General features: G+C 44.8%; 1 protein-coding gene across 2 annotated transcripts; it reads left to right on the top strand.

Annotated features, from left to right (window-relative positions):
- Nucleotides 1–668: 668 nt before the first annotated feature.
- Nucleotides 669–12,685, top strand: LOC147633035 (RNA-dependent RNA polymerase 6-like). 2 transcript variants are annotated; one of them, XM_086806033.1, is made up of 3 exons: nt 669–913; nt 7,433–10,129; nt 10,243–12,685. In XM_086806033.1, the coding sequence occupies exons 2-3, from the start codon at nt 7,439–7,441 to the stop codon at nt 11,110–11,112; spliced, it is 3,561 nt and encodes a 1,186-aa protein (XP_086662159.1). In that variant the 5' UTR covers nt 669–913; nt 7,433–7,438; the 3' UTR covers nt 11,113–12,685. The 2 variants fall into 2 exon arrangements, with proteins under 2 accessions (XP_086662159.1, XP_086662160.1); XM_086806034.1 differs by having other exon boundaries at nt 729–913; nt 7,382–10,129.
- The last annotated feature ends 3,169 nt before the right edge of the window (nt 12,686–15,854 follow it).

The following is a 15,854-nucleotide window of genomic DNA, read 5'->3' as shown; positions in this document are numbered from 1 at the left end:
GTTTTGGAAATTTCCACCAAAACGGGGAGGCTTCCTATCCACGAACTTGGGTGAGGGAGATCTCCATCGAATTTTGAGATTTTCTTCCCTACCTATGGGGGGGGATTGTCATGTAATATATGTCATCCTACCTATGGAGACAATACTTAGGCATAAGAAAACTCTTGGATGCGCCCCACATGGGAAGGGTTCTAACGGCCTTTACACACTCTCTGAAAAATGCAGCCTTGTTTTGGAAATTTCCATGTGCGGGGAGACTTCCTATCCATGGACTTGGGTGAGGATCTCCCTCGAATTCTACCTATGGGGTTGGGTTGTGTAATATATGTCAATGATCTACCTATGGAGACAATACTTAGGTGTAAGAAAACTGTTGGATAAGTCTCGAGGGGGGGTTTATCGTGTAATATATGTTAATGACCTACCTATGGAGACAATACTTAAGTGTAAGGGCTGCGTCCCCCATGGGAAGGGTTCTAACGCCTTTACCCATCTCTCCGAAAAAGATAGTCTTGTTTTGAAAATTTCCATGTGCGGGTGCCGGAGAGGCATCTTGTCCACCACGAACTTGGGTGAGGGAGATGACCCTCGGATTCCGAGATTTTCTTCGCTATCTGAGGGTGGGGGTATGTGTGTGTAAAGGCCTAAGGAAATAAAAAGTTTATAGTAGAAACCTATATAAGAGTGAATGAATGAGCATTTGTTTGCATATGATGGATAGTAGTTAATGGCTCATCACATGCATGGCTCATCATCACCCTCGTGAGAACATTAAAGGCAATCTCTCTTGGAAACCGTGTCTCGCAAGAGATTTTTCCCCTACGGTTCACTTCTGGTGAAACTGCTTGGGTTCTACGTCAAAAGCTCCATCGCCCATACAATTAATCATCTCTACCAGACCGACTTCTTCCAGGTGAGCTTTTCTTTGAACGGCTCCTTGCATTTTCCAATTTGCAGCGATTTTTTTCACAAATTCAATTCTTCAGTTTTTGTAAAATTAAATCAGTGTGAGAAAAAAAAAAACAAAACCCAGGCTTTAGTCTAATTATTGCAACTTCAAAATTTGAAAAAGGCCTTAGGTCGAAGATCTCAAAGCCTGCAGATTGTGAAAGACAAACCTTCAGGTTTCGAAGATTTTCTTTACTAATTGAAGGTTTCACACCTTTCTTATGAAATGCTTTTTTCACACATTTTGTAGTAATGGCAGTAGGTCCTACAAGAAGTTCCTATTTGCATTGATACAAATCTACAACATGATCACATTTTTAATTAAATCATTAATCCACATCCACTTGTTAGAACTTAGTGTTTCCCTCTAGAAAGGTAACAAAACACTATTACACATATGACAAAACATTTTTACTCACATATGTAACAATAAACAAATCTTTACGAGACATGTATGAAAAATACTTAATCACACCTTAAGAGGTTTTACGTGCACTTAATTACACCACGCGTTTCATCCTTGACAGCACCACTTAGACAGATTCAATCCAAGATAGGAGCATCCTAGATAACAACTTCACCTTTAAGTCCATGGAAGAATTCTCCCAGTGCAACTTTGAAATCAGCAACATGTGAAGCTTTTGCCTACTAGCTTCCTAGTTTTGCGTTTTGGCATTGGGTGGATCTGATGGAATTCGACATGTGCTTGTGAACATCTTGCTTCATGTGAGGCCAAATCTCGAGCCTAGTGACCTCACCATGGCCTCTATCACGTGAACATCATGTGCCTTGTGAAAAAGGACCAAGTAGAAGTCCCCATCCTTGACCAAACGAAGGTGGTCTTTGAAGTACAGCCAACTATCCCTGATGTTGTACTCTCAAGCAATGCCCAAATTAAGAAGGCGGAGCACTGGGGTGAAGACATAAGTACCTTGATATTCTTAAAACTTTTGGGTCCAGCAAAACGCTAGAGTCTTCTGTATAGCAATTGATACCAGGATTGGCCTCATGGGCATAATGCTCCACAAAATAGAAGTAGAACATTGTGAGGCCCAAAAAGCTGCAAAGCCCATGTACATCCTTCAGAACTGGGCCAAAAAGTTATCATGTACATCTGAAAAATTGGGCTCAAAAGGTGCGAAGCTCATGTATTTCCTTAGGAGTTGGTCATGACAATGGCATCGATCTCTGCAGGATCCATGGCAATTCTATTTGTTGAAATGATATAACATAGAGAAAATACTTTCTTCAGTAAGAACTCTGACTAATTCAAATGAAGGCTCAACCGGCTCTCATGCATCAATGGTGTGATAAGCTTGAAGTAGACCTTCAGCTCCTCTTTGGACTCCAGGAAAACTTTTATCAATGAAGACGATGAAAAAGGCCCTCAAATGTGTGTAGAAGATGCAGGACATCATTCTTCTGAAATTGGTTGATACACTTGTTAAACCCAAAAGCATCATCAGAAACTCAAACAGTCTAAAACCATATGGAAGGCTGTCTTCTTAATGTTGGTTTAAATTCAAACCTGGTGATAATTGGACTGTAGATTGAGCTTACTGAACAGCTATCTGATATAGCAGATCATCGATGCAAGGGGGAAGAACCTTGTGAGCTTGTTCAAATCCCTTACTCCTATCCTTCCTCTTGACTGAAAGCAAAGAAGCTCCAAAGGAACTTGAGCTCAAACAGATAAAATGTGTGGTTAACTTTTCCTCCGAACACTGCTTGAGCTCCATGAGCTTAGGCATGCTCATCCTGTAGTAGGCTTGACGTCATGGTCCTTGGTTTTGAAGTTTGAAATGAGGCAACTTGGAAGTGAGCTCATCATTGGAGTGGTGGCCATACTCAGACATGAATTGCTCTGTTGCCTTTAAGAGCTCATCCAATGCCTCCGATGACGACCTTTACATATAAACCTTTACATATAAACCATGCAACACTACCACCCTTGCTTGCAAGACTCTTCATCTATATGGTGCGCACACAAACCTTTGGAGGTGTGAGTGAAGGCAAGGACTTCCCAATAAGTCTCAACTTGTGGCCTGGGTGGTAGACCACCCCCTGATGATCAAAAACCAGGGGCGACCTAGAAGTGTTAAATGCGGAAGCTTGAAGCAACCTTTTACTGGACAATGCAGAGATATTTGAACTGAATCTAGTGCGAGAAAGAAATAAAGAAAGTTATATTAAATGTTTTCAAAAGACCCAGTGGGTCTTTGAGACCAAAAGTGATACAATAGTGTCCATGTAATCTCATCATGGTACAAAAGAAAACAAAGACTAGAGCTAAGAGAGAGAGAGAGAGAGATATTAAGCGTCTACTAAAGACCCAATGGGCCTATGAGACCAAAGTGATACAATAATGTCCATGGCATATCTCATCATGGAATGGAAAATAAAACAGAAAGAAAACATAAACATAGCTATCTCACTGGGGTGATACAAAACTGTACATGGAAACTCATCATGGAATATGAAGAACATAGAAACATGAGAGCAACATCAGCTCCGAGTAGATGGTATACCACTCTCCAAAATATCGAGCATGGGGCTAATGAGTATGGCCGAGAGGTCTCCCTCAGCTATGTCACGTGGAAAGGTAGCTCGATGGCGGTGGAGCCTATCTGGAGCTGATGAGGTGATCGTGGCCAACGGGGGACCCGAGGGCGTTGGGCATGCTAGAGTGCAGAGGCTCGGTCCGAGGTAACTCCTCTCGGGCGAGGTAGGTCCAGAGCAGCTCGTGGAGGGTCCACAAGATCCACTATGTCGGTGTCCTCCACCTCCTAGGTCCGGAAGAAACTGGTGATGGTTGGCTGGTGATGGAGGGGGCGCGGTGGCTAGGGCCGAAGCTCTCTCAAGAAGGTGTCCTTGTGTCTGCGGAGCTCAAGCAGGAAGAGGCCTAGGCAACGCTGGTCCTGGAAGTCAATGATCTTGGAGAGTGGACCAAATCCCTCATGAAATAGACGATGAAACCTCCCGCGGATCTCATAGTATACTGGGCAGCGGCATATGTAATGCTCCTCCGTCTCAACCTATGTGTGGCATAGTTAGCAGATCCTCTCCTCTTTGGGTCTTCGTATGAGATTCCCGGCTCTGAAGATGTGCTCAGCTCTACCTGTCTCCACTCTGAGGTTGTGGGATGAAACCCGTATCTGGCCAATTGCAATCCGCATGGCATGGGACATGTGAACACTCAAGTAGCCTGGCTGCTGGATGAATCCATCCTCAGTGAGTGTGAGGAAGTGATCTCTGTAGAAGTGCATCTTCGTGGGGAGCTCCGGAGGTGTGATCCATGTGCAATGCGTGTAGAGGTTGAGAAGATCTAACCGGATAACCCGGCTGGTATCCTCGTGAGAGAGCCGGAGAAAAGGGGAGTCCAAACTATACGGAAGGGGGGGTAGGCGATCCATGCGGAGCCCATATACTGAGAACCAAGTGGAAACTAGTGCATACCATACTCCAGAGTGGCCCTCAAGTGCTAGCTGTCTGGAGGACTCCAGGGCAAGCCTCGGGTACCTATGGGGATCCATGTGATTGATGCGATGGAGGTATGTGACTGTCTGGAAGAGTGCATCCACTACCATCGGGGCTGCAGCAAACTCTGCCTGGATAATCTGGTGTGGGACTGATGGTTTGCTATGGATCATACGGGAGAACATCATGACCTGGGGCCTCTCAACTCGTTGCCAATCCTCATCGGATAAATCTGGCCCAGAAGGCTGCTCCACACATCAACGCTGGTGTGACGAGGGTGTCAAAAAGCCAGCCCTTCGTCCTGGGCTCCTGGAAGTGTGCGTGGAAGCACTGCCGCTCAAGTAAGCTCAAGGCTGCATATCCCCGCGTCACTCTAGCATGTGCTGCGGGAACCATGGTAAAGCGTGGGCCACTGAAAGTGACACCAAGGTACACATCGGATGAGACAATCTCCACAGGATCACCTCTATATGTGAAGCTCAATCTGGATGTGAAGGGGCGAGAGGTATTGAAGACCATTACCTTGGTTTTACCAAGGTTAACAGAGAAGTCCCGCTAAGTGCAAAAGTCGTGTAAGGCATCCAACTGTCTCTGAAGTCCTTTGGCTGAGTCTGAGAGAGAGAGAGAGAGAGAGAGAGAGAGAGAGAGAGTCCACAGTAATGACCCCACCCGTAGATGTATCTGCTTATATTGTTGTATATGAAGTAAAAGACTGATCTTGTGGGCTACATGTACTCCACCTGTGCACCTCTCCACCTCCCCACCCAACACTCTTCCCCTTCTCCTTCTTCCCGCTATTCCCCCTCTTTTCTGTGCATTTCTGTCCTGCCCATCATTCACCCCTTTACTTGCATCTCCTTCTGTCCACCATACCTCCTCTCAGTGCATTCCCTCCTGCCCACAGTTCACCTTGCTCTCTATCTGTTGACCACCTTCTTTGCCTTTGTTTTCTTCTTTACTCTGTTTGCTTGCCTTCTTCTCCCCTCTCCTATGCAGATAAGCCCCTCCTCCTACCTCTCCCGCTTCTTTGCATACACCAACCTACGGAAAAGTTTTTACTGTGTTCCAGTTGGCTGCCCACCCTTTGATTTGCATTATGGCTTCTGCCCAAGCCAATCATCCTCCACCCTCATCACCGAGAGAACAATCCTTTTCTCCGAAGACGAGCTTAGGACCTTATAGGAAGATATTGATAAAGATGTCAAGACCACACTCATTGGAAAGATTTTTGGGTCTCATCCTTCCCAGTCTCAGGCTAGGGTTTGGATCTTGGTGGCACTTCCCACAGAGCTTGCCTTGCATTTAACTGATGCTGCCCGCTTACTTGGAAGGGGCTTCTTCTGAGCAGATTTTGATTCGGCGGAGGCAACCTCACAGACTCGAGAGCAGCCCGTTTCCTCTTGGCCCTAGGGTACTTTTCTTCTTCCGATACTGTTGGAACTTTGACCTGCCACTAGAGCACCACAACTTTCGTATGATCTTCCTCAGGCTCCACAAGGGCCCTAGAGATTTATTGGAAGTTTTTGGCTTCCATAGGATCAGCCTGTCCCCGCCCTTCCACAGACACCTTTCACGGCTGTAGCAGCTGTCACGGCAAGTGTTGATGGGGTACCACAAGTCATGATACTCGTCAGTGACCCCTGTTTTACAGATGATCATGCTGCCACGACCAGGTGGCTCTTTATTAAGATAGTGGATGGAGATTGCCAGTAGACTGGACGATCAGTGCCGTGTCTGCTGACAATAGGGCCACATTGCCAGACACTATCCCAGAGCTAGGGGACAGCACCACCCAGGCAACACAGCCCACAGTCCCTCTAGGCACCGCTGCCCCCAAACCTCGGCTTGTTTGGGTTTAGATGGGTTAACAGACATGCACCCACTCGTGATCCACCTGATGATCACGTGAGATCCTGTTATAGTGGAGCAATTGTGGATGTTGACGCATCACCTTCGTAGCAGGATGTATTACATAGGGATTTATTGCATGAGGATGTATTGCATGGTGATGTACGATAGATGTGCAGGTAGATGAATCGGATATACATGCCTTGCAGCATCTTGGTGATTCTGTCCATGTTGACGATGGTTTTATGCTCCTTGATTGCTATCACCCCTGATAACTTTCCGCCCTTGTAGGGACAGTGCAAACCTATGAGAGGCACCAACCTAGATCTGGCGTCATGTTTTTTGCCTCTTTACCATGAGCGTTGTCTCATGGAATGTGCAGGGCATTGGTGGCGTCTTTCCTCACCCCCTGAAGTAGGTCCTTGGGAACCAGCTTCACCCTGTAGTTAATGGATGGTCCCATGGATATTTAGTCCATGCAGAAGCATAAGCTTGATGTCGAGCAGTGCACTAGATTTGGCAAGATTTTATTTTGGCACACTTCCTGTCCCCTGCAGATGGAACTAAAGGTGGAGTATGTACGTCAGTGCGACAGCTGCATTTATGGCTTATATGATTGGTCATGGAAAATTGGTGTGCTGAATTGTGTATGCTACTAACCTTAGAGCAGTGATGGCTGTCGAAGGTTTATGGGTGATTGCAGACAATGGCAAGTAGAAGCCGCAAAGATTTTAGAATACTAGATATCAATGTATAATGGACACAGGTCCTTTATACGACCTTCATAATGCCTACCATATAGGACTTGGTGTCTAATATCATGAGTTTATTCAGGAGATTTGGCAAGCATATCTATGATGGCTAAAGAGACGAGCAACCTACCTTTGATTGATTCAGTTGAAAAAATCGGCGAAGCTGGTGTATGTGTAAGCTTAAGGACAGCATACTTCTCTGTGTTGAAATTATCATTCTTGATTCCGGGCACCGCTTTACTTAGAGTCTTGAGGTTTTTTTGTAAGATTTGACATCAAAGTTTTTCACTTCTTGGTGCGTTGGCTGAACCACGTCTTGAAATTGCTTTTGTTGAAATACGTTCTTCACTTTGCAGTTCATGAAAGAAACTATAAGGCTTGAACCATAAAACTGGTGTATTCTGTAGGTCTGGATGGATATTAGCACACAAGTGGTGGTTGGGAACTTCTCAAATGACATGCGTGCAAAAGACCTGGCACTGTATCTAGAGACCAGGTTAGGGGTTGTGTGGAGATGCCGGGTGAAAACATCTTGCCTACCTTATAATGCCTATCCATTGTTCTCTTGCACTGAGATGGAGGAGAGTGGCTTGCCCCAATGCATCAGATGCTACACCCATGCATTTGTTCACTTTGCATCTGCCGAGGTTGCAAAAGAAGCATGCTTACGAGCAGATGAACAAATGTTAAAAATAGGGAAATATGTGTTAAAGATACGGCTGAGTAGTGAAGTTCTGGCCACGGTTAAGAAAAGTTTGGCTGCAAGGTCTCGCTGGAAGCTTTCCAATGTGGCAGTGGAGCTGGGATCCCTGATTAGTTCAAGTGAGCTTCTTGTCAGTTGGAAAGGGCCATCTACAGGTGTTCTTTTTGAGCTAGAGCAATCAAAAAAAAGATGCCATCTGATTTTGACACAATGGACTTTATTCAGCTCCCAAGAGACGTGTGAAAAAATGTGGATGAAGTGCGACTATAAGTTGGAGTTTCTTGTCAGGGATATATGGGAGGTCAGGAAAGAAAATGAATGGGATGGTGAAGGAACTTTGACTTTTATTGTGCAGTTCCGTATCCCCCCACGGATCTTTTACCGAACAGCAGATGATGACATTTATCATGCAACCTCTTTTGATCTTCCTGATGATGAAGATCCATGGATACGCACACTAGATTTCACTCCTGATAAGAGTATCGGGCGCTGTCAAGCATATAGAATTAGTGTATCTCCCAGACAAAGAAGTCACTTTCAGAAAATCTTGGAGTATTTTAATCAGCAGCAGGTGCTTAGGATTAGAGAACAGCCAAGGGTGAAGCTCCCCCATGAGGTGAAATCAGTACACCAGAGGACTGAATTTTTTCTTGTGGCCAATGATCAGAATCTACCTTTTGAGATCATGTTCCTAGTGAATGGTCTAGTACACAAAGGCATAATTAAAACTTCAAGCTTAAATACTAGATTTTACAGTCTTTTGGATCCGTTAGTTACTGATACCAAATTGGCTATTTTTGCTCTAAACCATATCTATAGCTACAGGACCCCTGTGTTTGATGCTGAAAAACGGCTTAAACAAGTGATTGATTGGTCACGCGCTAAGAAATCACCAGAAGCAAAGGTAAATGAGAAAAATGGTACAATGGAAGTAAGGCGTTTTATTGTGACTCCCACAAAAGCTTATTGCTTGCCTTGTGAAGTAGAGCTCTCCAATCGTGTACTACGGAACTACAGGTATCTAGCAGATAGATTTCTCCGTGTATCATTTCTGGATGAGAATTTTCATGCATTATCAGGTGCAATGCTAAATGCTGTGGTGGCTCCATTTGTCCGGACAACTGGGCAGGCTTCAAGGAGTGCTCTTTACAATAGAGTCAGGTCAATTTTTCTCAAAGGGTTTGTTTTATGTGGGAGGCATTATGAATTCTTGGCTTTTTCTTCAAATCAGCTGAGGGACCACTCAGCCTGGTTTTTTGGTGCGACTGAAGATGTGCATGCAGGAACAATTAGATCTTGGATGGGGGAATTTAAAATGACAAATGTTGCCAGATATGCTGCTAGGATGGGTCAATGCTTTTCCTCAACTTTCCATACGGTTCAGTTTCCCGTTGTGAAACAAATTTCTGACATTACACGGAATGGATATAATTTCTCTGATGGCATAGGAAAGATAACTCCAACACTAGCACTGGAGTGCGCCAGTATCTTAAAGCTGGAGCACAATCCTCCATCTGCATATCAAATTCGATATGGTGGATGTAAAGGTGTTGTCGTGACCTGGCCTTCAGAACACCAGCACGAGCGCATGCTGACTCTACGGGATAGCATGAAAAAGTTTATTTCTATGCATGATGTTATCGAGGTTGTGAACTGGTCAAGGTATTTACCTTGCTTCTTGAATAGGCAAATTATTACTCTGCTTTCTGCACTGCAAGTACCGAACAGAGTGTTTATTGATCTGCAAGATACCATGGTGCACAAGCTTGATCAGGTTCTGCATGATCCCAAAGATGCCTTTGAAGTTCTTTCTTCATATTGCTCTGGGGATCTACATAATACGGCATTGGAAATGCTGTCCGCAGGCTTCCACCCTTTGGGCGAACCTCACCTCTATAGTATGCTGCATTGCATTAGGGCCTCATACCTAGAGGAGGTGCTGAGCAAAGCCAGGATACATGTGAAAGATGGCAGGTGGTTGATGGGTTGCATGGATGAACTTGGTGTTCTAGAGTATGGTGAATGCTTTGTGCAAGTTTCGACTCCCTTTCAGGAGGATTGTTTCTCTGAGAACTTAGTGGGGTTTGGAAACACAAAACATCAGCTGAAGGTAGTAACTGGAAAAGTTATCATGGCAAAAAATCCATGCCTACACCCAGGAGACATTCGCGTTCTCCAAGCGGTGGACCATCTGGACTTGCACCATCTAGTAGACTGCTTTGTGATGCCTCAAAAAGGTGATAGGCCTCATTCTAATGAAGCATCTGGAAGTGACCTTGATGGAGATGTATACTTTGTTTGTTGGGATCCTCGTTTGATGCCTCCAAGTGGTGAAAGTTGGGAGCCCATGCGGTATTCTGCTGACGAAGCTAAAAGTCATAGACACAATGCTCAAGTAGAGGTAAGTTGCTGCTTGCTTGGTTTCTAGAACACAGTATGCTTGAAAGAATCACTTATGCCTTAGCAAACAACTGTGGATGATTTTCTGATATCCGATTTTGATTTTTCATGCAGGATCTTGTGGAATTTTTTGTCACACACATGGTCAATGATCATCTTGGGAAGATCTGTAATGCCCATGTTGTCCATGCAGACCAAAGTGAGCTAGGAGCACTTGATCCTAAGTGTTTGCAGCTTGCAGAGTTGGCAGCAACAGCAGTAGACTCCCCAAAGACTGGCAAGCTGGTCATCTTGCCTCCTTACTTGAGACCAAAAGTGTATCCAGACTTCATGGATAAAGAGGACAAGCCCTCTTATCGTTCAGAAAAAATACTTGGGATTCTTTTCCGCAGAATAAGGGGAACAGCAGAAAAAGAGATCAAATTGAGCTGTCTATTGGACAGTCCAGATTTTTCTTTTGACCAGTACTATGATCGGGACTTAGAAGTGGATGGATTTGAGAGCTACGTGCCAGAGGCTCAGATACTCAAGCAGGTTTATGATGCAAGGCTCATGGCATTGATGGATCAGTTTGATGTAAGAGTGGAAGGTGAAGTTGTGAGTGGCCATTTCACGACTTCCCCCTTGAAATACAACAGTCGTAGAAAGGGCGATTTGAAGGACAGGCTAAGGAATTCATATACCAATCTAAGGAATGAGTTTAGGCATATTTTCAAAGGAGAGGTGAGTGCAGAGATCTCAGAGGAAGAGGAAGATTTTTTGCAGCAGAAATTGGAGTGCAAAGCTTCTGCGTGGTATTATGTGACTTATCATCCTGACAGTGTAAGTAAGATGAAGGAGATTGATTCTGGCAAGGTCCTATTACTGAGTTTTCCCTGGATTTCTGTGGAAGAACTTGCTAGGATCAAGCTGAGAAAGAAGCGGGCGTATGAGTCATATTACAACCTTATTCAAAATTTTGGTGGCTCATTGCACATCGAATGAAATTTGATCAACTGTCTGTGTTAAACTGTATCAGTGGATCTACATATGTATGCAATCGATGTACATAAAGTGATTCAGCATAAAGATTAAGCAACAGAGTTTATCTTGGCATGTATATGTACAGGGAGCCCTGTTTGAAGGGAATGTTTTTAGGATGATAGTGTTCTGGATTCCACAGGCATTCTCGAAAGAAGGATAAGCTGATACCCTATCTACTGGTTTTACCTCATGGCATGGAGGTTGTGGCTCAAAATAAGCTTGGAAAAGAGGGTGCTTTCCTTATTACTCTTCACTCTTATCCAAGTAATCTTAAAAGCTTAGCATGTGGAGGTCCATCATTCTCTACAAAGCCCTAGGTGATTGTTTAGAACAATTCATGACCAAAGTGTGTTTCTCTAAACCAAAAGAACCTTCCCTCTCCACTCTAGCTCTTCAGCTGATCACACTCTTGATGCACAGCTGACAGTAGCTGACACTAGACTGGCCCAGCTGACTCCGAATCCTCTTCACAGTAGGTGACTGATTCAGCTAAGAGTCAGCTCTGACTCCGAGAATGTCAGAGATACATCCGCAGTTACTCTATCTCAACAAAATCAATCAAGATGACACAAACCAAGCTCCATGTCACAAATTCTCATCAATCACAACACAGATTTAAACTTTGAACGCTCAACCTTCTTCACGAACAAAACCAGACTTTGTCTCAACAATCCTGAGACTTGGGTCCAAAGCATACAAGAAAACACCAGAATCTTGGGGATCCTTCACAGGTAGGCTCTAGCCTCAAGCATCGACTTAAACCACGAATTCAAACTGCAGTGAATCTACAACTGCAAACTGCAAGTCTTTTCCAGACACACTCAAATCAGCACACAGTTGATAGACAACAGCTACAGTTGATCATGAATTGGACTAAATCATGTCTCTAACAGAGTCACCACACAAAAATCAACGGGGACACACCTCCTATCTGATTCTCTGGATTCTCTGCTCTGATTTACCAAATTACACCTCAACTACACTGAACTTCAATTCTCTGCTCTGATATATCAAATTACACCTCAACTACATTGAACTTCAATTCTGCAACCTTTGAAAGCTGGAAGACTTTCCGTCTGGAGGTGGCCACTTCATTGTGATCACTTCACTCACATTAACCAATCACGTCACTCTCATTAACCTCTTCACTCTCTTGCTTCTTCTCCTCCTTCTATCCCCCTTGAAAATTTTCTTCATAGAGCCGCCGCCACCTCGGCTCCTTCCAGATCCTGCGTCGCCCGGTTCTTTTGACTGCCCATTGGCTTTCTTTTTTGGATTCACGCACCTGCGCTTATCCATTCGACAGACACGCGTTGCTTTCACCAATTGGGATCCTCTATACATCACCTTATGTACATTTTATCCATCTATACACTGTGTTTAGGAGGGGCTCGGGATTCCCCTCACAATGGGTAGCAAGCAATCGCCATCAATTGTAGAACATTTATTCTCCATCTTTTTTATTTGCAAGTTGTGTCTAGTCTTGTCCAATAAAGATCCTATTGTTTGTGATAATGCATAAGTCAAAATTTCTTACATACCGTCGCAATCAAATTTTGATCATAGTGGAGCCTCTTTCCACTGTTAATGCAGGACATCTCATAGCTTGTAGATCCATAGTTTCAGGGCAAGATCCAATGGCCATTCAGCATCCAATCTTTTACACCAGGTCCACACACCCATCATGACTTCATCTCTGCTTCCTACTTCGGACTAAGGGATCTACATGTATCGCAGGGCCTCCAGGTAGATAAAGCGACAAAAGAAAACATTCAGCAGCTCAATCTTTTATCCAATCTTTTACACCAGGTCCACACACCCATCATGATGTCATCTCTGCTTCCTACTTCGGACTAAGGGATCTACATGTATCGCAGGGCCTCCAGGTAGATAAAGCGACAAAAGAAAAGGACGCCCCATTCAGCAGCTCAACTTTGGCAAAGTTTCCCAAAGTGACATAAGCTCTAGACTCCACATTGGGCTGACCAATTTGTATGTGAGTGACAAGGATTTCTAGGGGAATCCAAGCTGTTCAGCTCTACATTGAGGGTGCCTAAGACATGGCTTACCATGTATACCACTTTAGAGTAGATCCAAAAAGGCAAAGAGCAATCCTGAAGGATCCTCAAAGTGGATGAGAATCACAACGATCAGGAAGCAGGCCTGTGTTGGGAGCTTTGCCAATAAATTTACATGTGCAGAGGGAAACTCATGTGGAAGCCCCAAGGGTTGAGGAACCAGGTAGAATGCGAAATGGTCTGCATCAAGAAATTCAGAGATTGACTGAACAGGTTGGGAGTTTGAATATTGCTGTGCTGGAGATTCTTGGAGCCGATTGGTCAGTGTGGTAATGTGAATATGATTGGAGCTATCATGGAAGAGGAAGAGTTCTCTGATGATACTGATGATGTAGATCTAGCAGTGCATTCGAGCTGACAAGTGTTGAGTTGACAGGTGTTTGGCCGATAGGTGTTTAGCTGACAGGTCAAGTGGCATCCACCACCCACTTGCAGCCCTTGCCATCAGCTACTTTTTAAACTTTTACTGGGATCAGCAACAGCCCATTCCAGCAACTTGGGTGGATGGTGCCACCAGGCAATTAGTGGCAAATGTGCATCATGCCCTTACTCATTGTTGAATGGTGCACCTACCATGGGATGACTACTTGAATAAACATGTAACTCTGGGATGGCCAAAGAGGGACTTTTTCATGAATCAAAGTATTTTCATATTCTGTACTATCTCTTAAGGCGTCTTGCTGATTGCCTCTCTCATGTCATTGTCGACCCCTAAGACATGATAAGCATAGTGATTGTCAAAGTGGTGTGAGTGCATTGTGAGGTAGAAACTCATGAAGGCATACTGCCATAGAGTGAACACGTGAAACAGACTGTGTCATAAACCCTAGTGTACCAGGAAAAAGGGCCCAACAACACAATTGTGGCTAGATGAAGCCGGGTGAAGACGGTGCAGGCGGAGCTTGCATAGAGTTGCCATAGTGGTTTGAAAAACATGGGGAGCCGAGTGAGAGAAGAAGAGAATAACATGGGAAAAATACAGTAAGCCAAATGAGAGAGAAGAATGGACATGGGGGCAAGGGGCGATGGAATCCCGGTTCCCCAGCATGATCACCAAATTTTAGCGTACTTGTAGTAGACTTTGCTACCCCACACACTAGGGTTTGTGAAACAGCAGTCTGTGTCGAGGGTTCACTCTATGACAGCAAGCCTTAAACAGTTGCTAATTGACTAGGGAGACATGCGGCTACATTGCCTGCTCCACAGGCACTCACACAACTCTGACAACACTATGCTTATCATGCAGCCAAGACTAGACAGTGACATGAGAGAGAGACAATTAGCAAGAGGACTCAAGAGACAGTATAGAACATGAAGAGCGAAACACTGATACTAAAAACAGGAAGAGTTACATGTTTTTTTTTTCAAAAATCAGGCTGTTGAATTATGAAGGAGAGGGGCGAAATTACAAGGACGTGCCGCGTGGACACTGCACGTGGCCGTGCATGCTGCGAAAAGGGAAAATTTACAATATCAGGTATCCGATGAGGGATCGACCACTTGGCGCACACCAAGCACGTGGTGGCGTGTGCGCTGCGTGGGAGGGGCGAAGAGGATTGGTCTGCATGACGAGACCACTTCCTTGATCGACCTTAGGCCTTGGCTGATGGTTTCGTCCGCCTGCTCGAACTGTTGATCCTCCCTTCCTTCTTGGCCTTGCCGCCGGCTCCTTCTCTCACACTGGCCGCAGGTTGAGGCTCGAAAGGGCTCTTCATCTTGTTGATTGGTCCTTCGTCTCTGACTCGGCCATCACTTCTCCAACCTGAGGGAGGAAGGCGTCTCCTGGTCGACCTGAGCTGCTTCTATCTTGATGGTGGGCTCTCCTGGAGGCGGGAGGGGGAATACCCCTGGAAGTCTTGTGTCTTCCTCGTCCTTTATGACCGATGGGTTCCGATCCTTTGTTGAGCTTCCTTAAGGGACCCCTGGAGTTTCCTCTTGAATCACCAGTGCCCTTTCATTTGTTGCTGACGGATAAGATGATTCGTTCTGATCCTTTTCGTTCTTTGCAGATACCTAGGGGGTGCTGAGGCTGGCTTCGATCCCTTGATGATTTGGGGTTGTGATTTCGAAGACTCTGGTACTTCGGGGTCTTGCTGTTGTGAACTAGCCTGGTTTGCCGATATGCGTAAGCCTCTCCAGAATCCTGGAGGACAGCCACCGGTGACCCCGATTTGCTGACAGGTCACTTTGCCTTAGCTGCCTTTTGACTTCTCTTGGATGATTCATGTCTACATGACTGTTGATACCCTCTTCTCCTGTGAGGGGAGGGTTGGTTTAATTCATCCTTCTGATAGCTTCAATTAAAGCTCTGTCTTTTGAGAGGAATAACAGAATCTTGTCTCTGATATTTTCAAGTTGAATCATTGTGTAATCTGATTTCCTCTTTTGTAATTTAATCAGTAGCCTCTTCTCTATCTTGAATAGGGCTTGTGTTTGGTTGTTCCAGAATCTGTTGCATGTTGTGATCAGACATTCCGCTAGGGGAGGGCCCTTAATTTCAGGGTTATCAAAAGTGACAGCTAACCTTTGCAGCCATGCATGCCAAATGTATTCGCACCTTATTGTATTCCAAAGAGAAGTAGAACATCCTATATTTTCTCCCAGAATTGTGTGCTTCCAGTTTAC

Source organism: Cibotium barometz, chromosome 12, assembly GCF_041138505.1.
Source record: "Cibotium barometz isolate CiBa-2024 chromosome 12, ASM4113850v1, whole genome shotgun sequence".
NCBI classification, from domain to species: Eukaryota; Viridiplantae; Streptophyta; class Polypodiopsida; order Cyatheales; family Cibotiaceae; genus Cibotium; species Cibotium barometz.
This window is presented reverse-complemented; position numbering and strand designations above follow the sequence as displayed.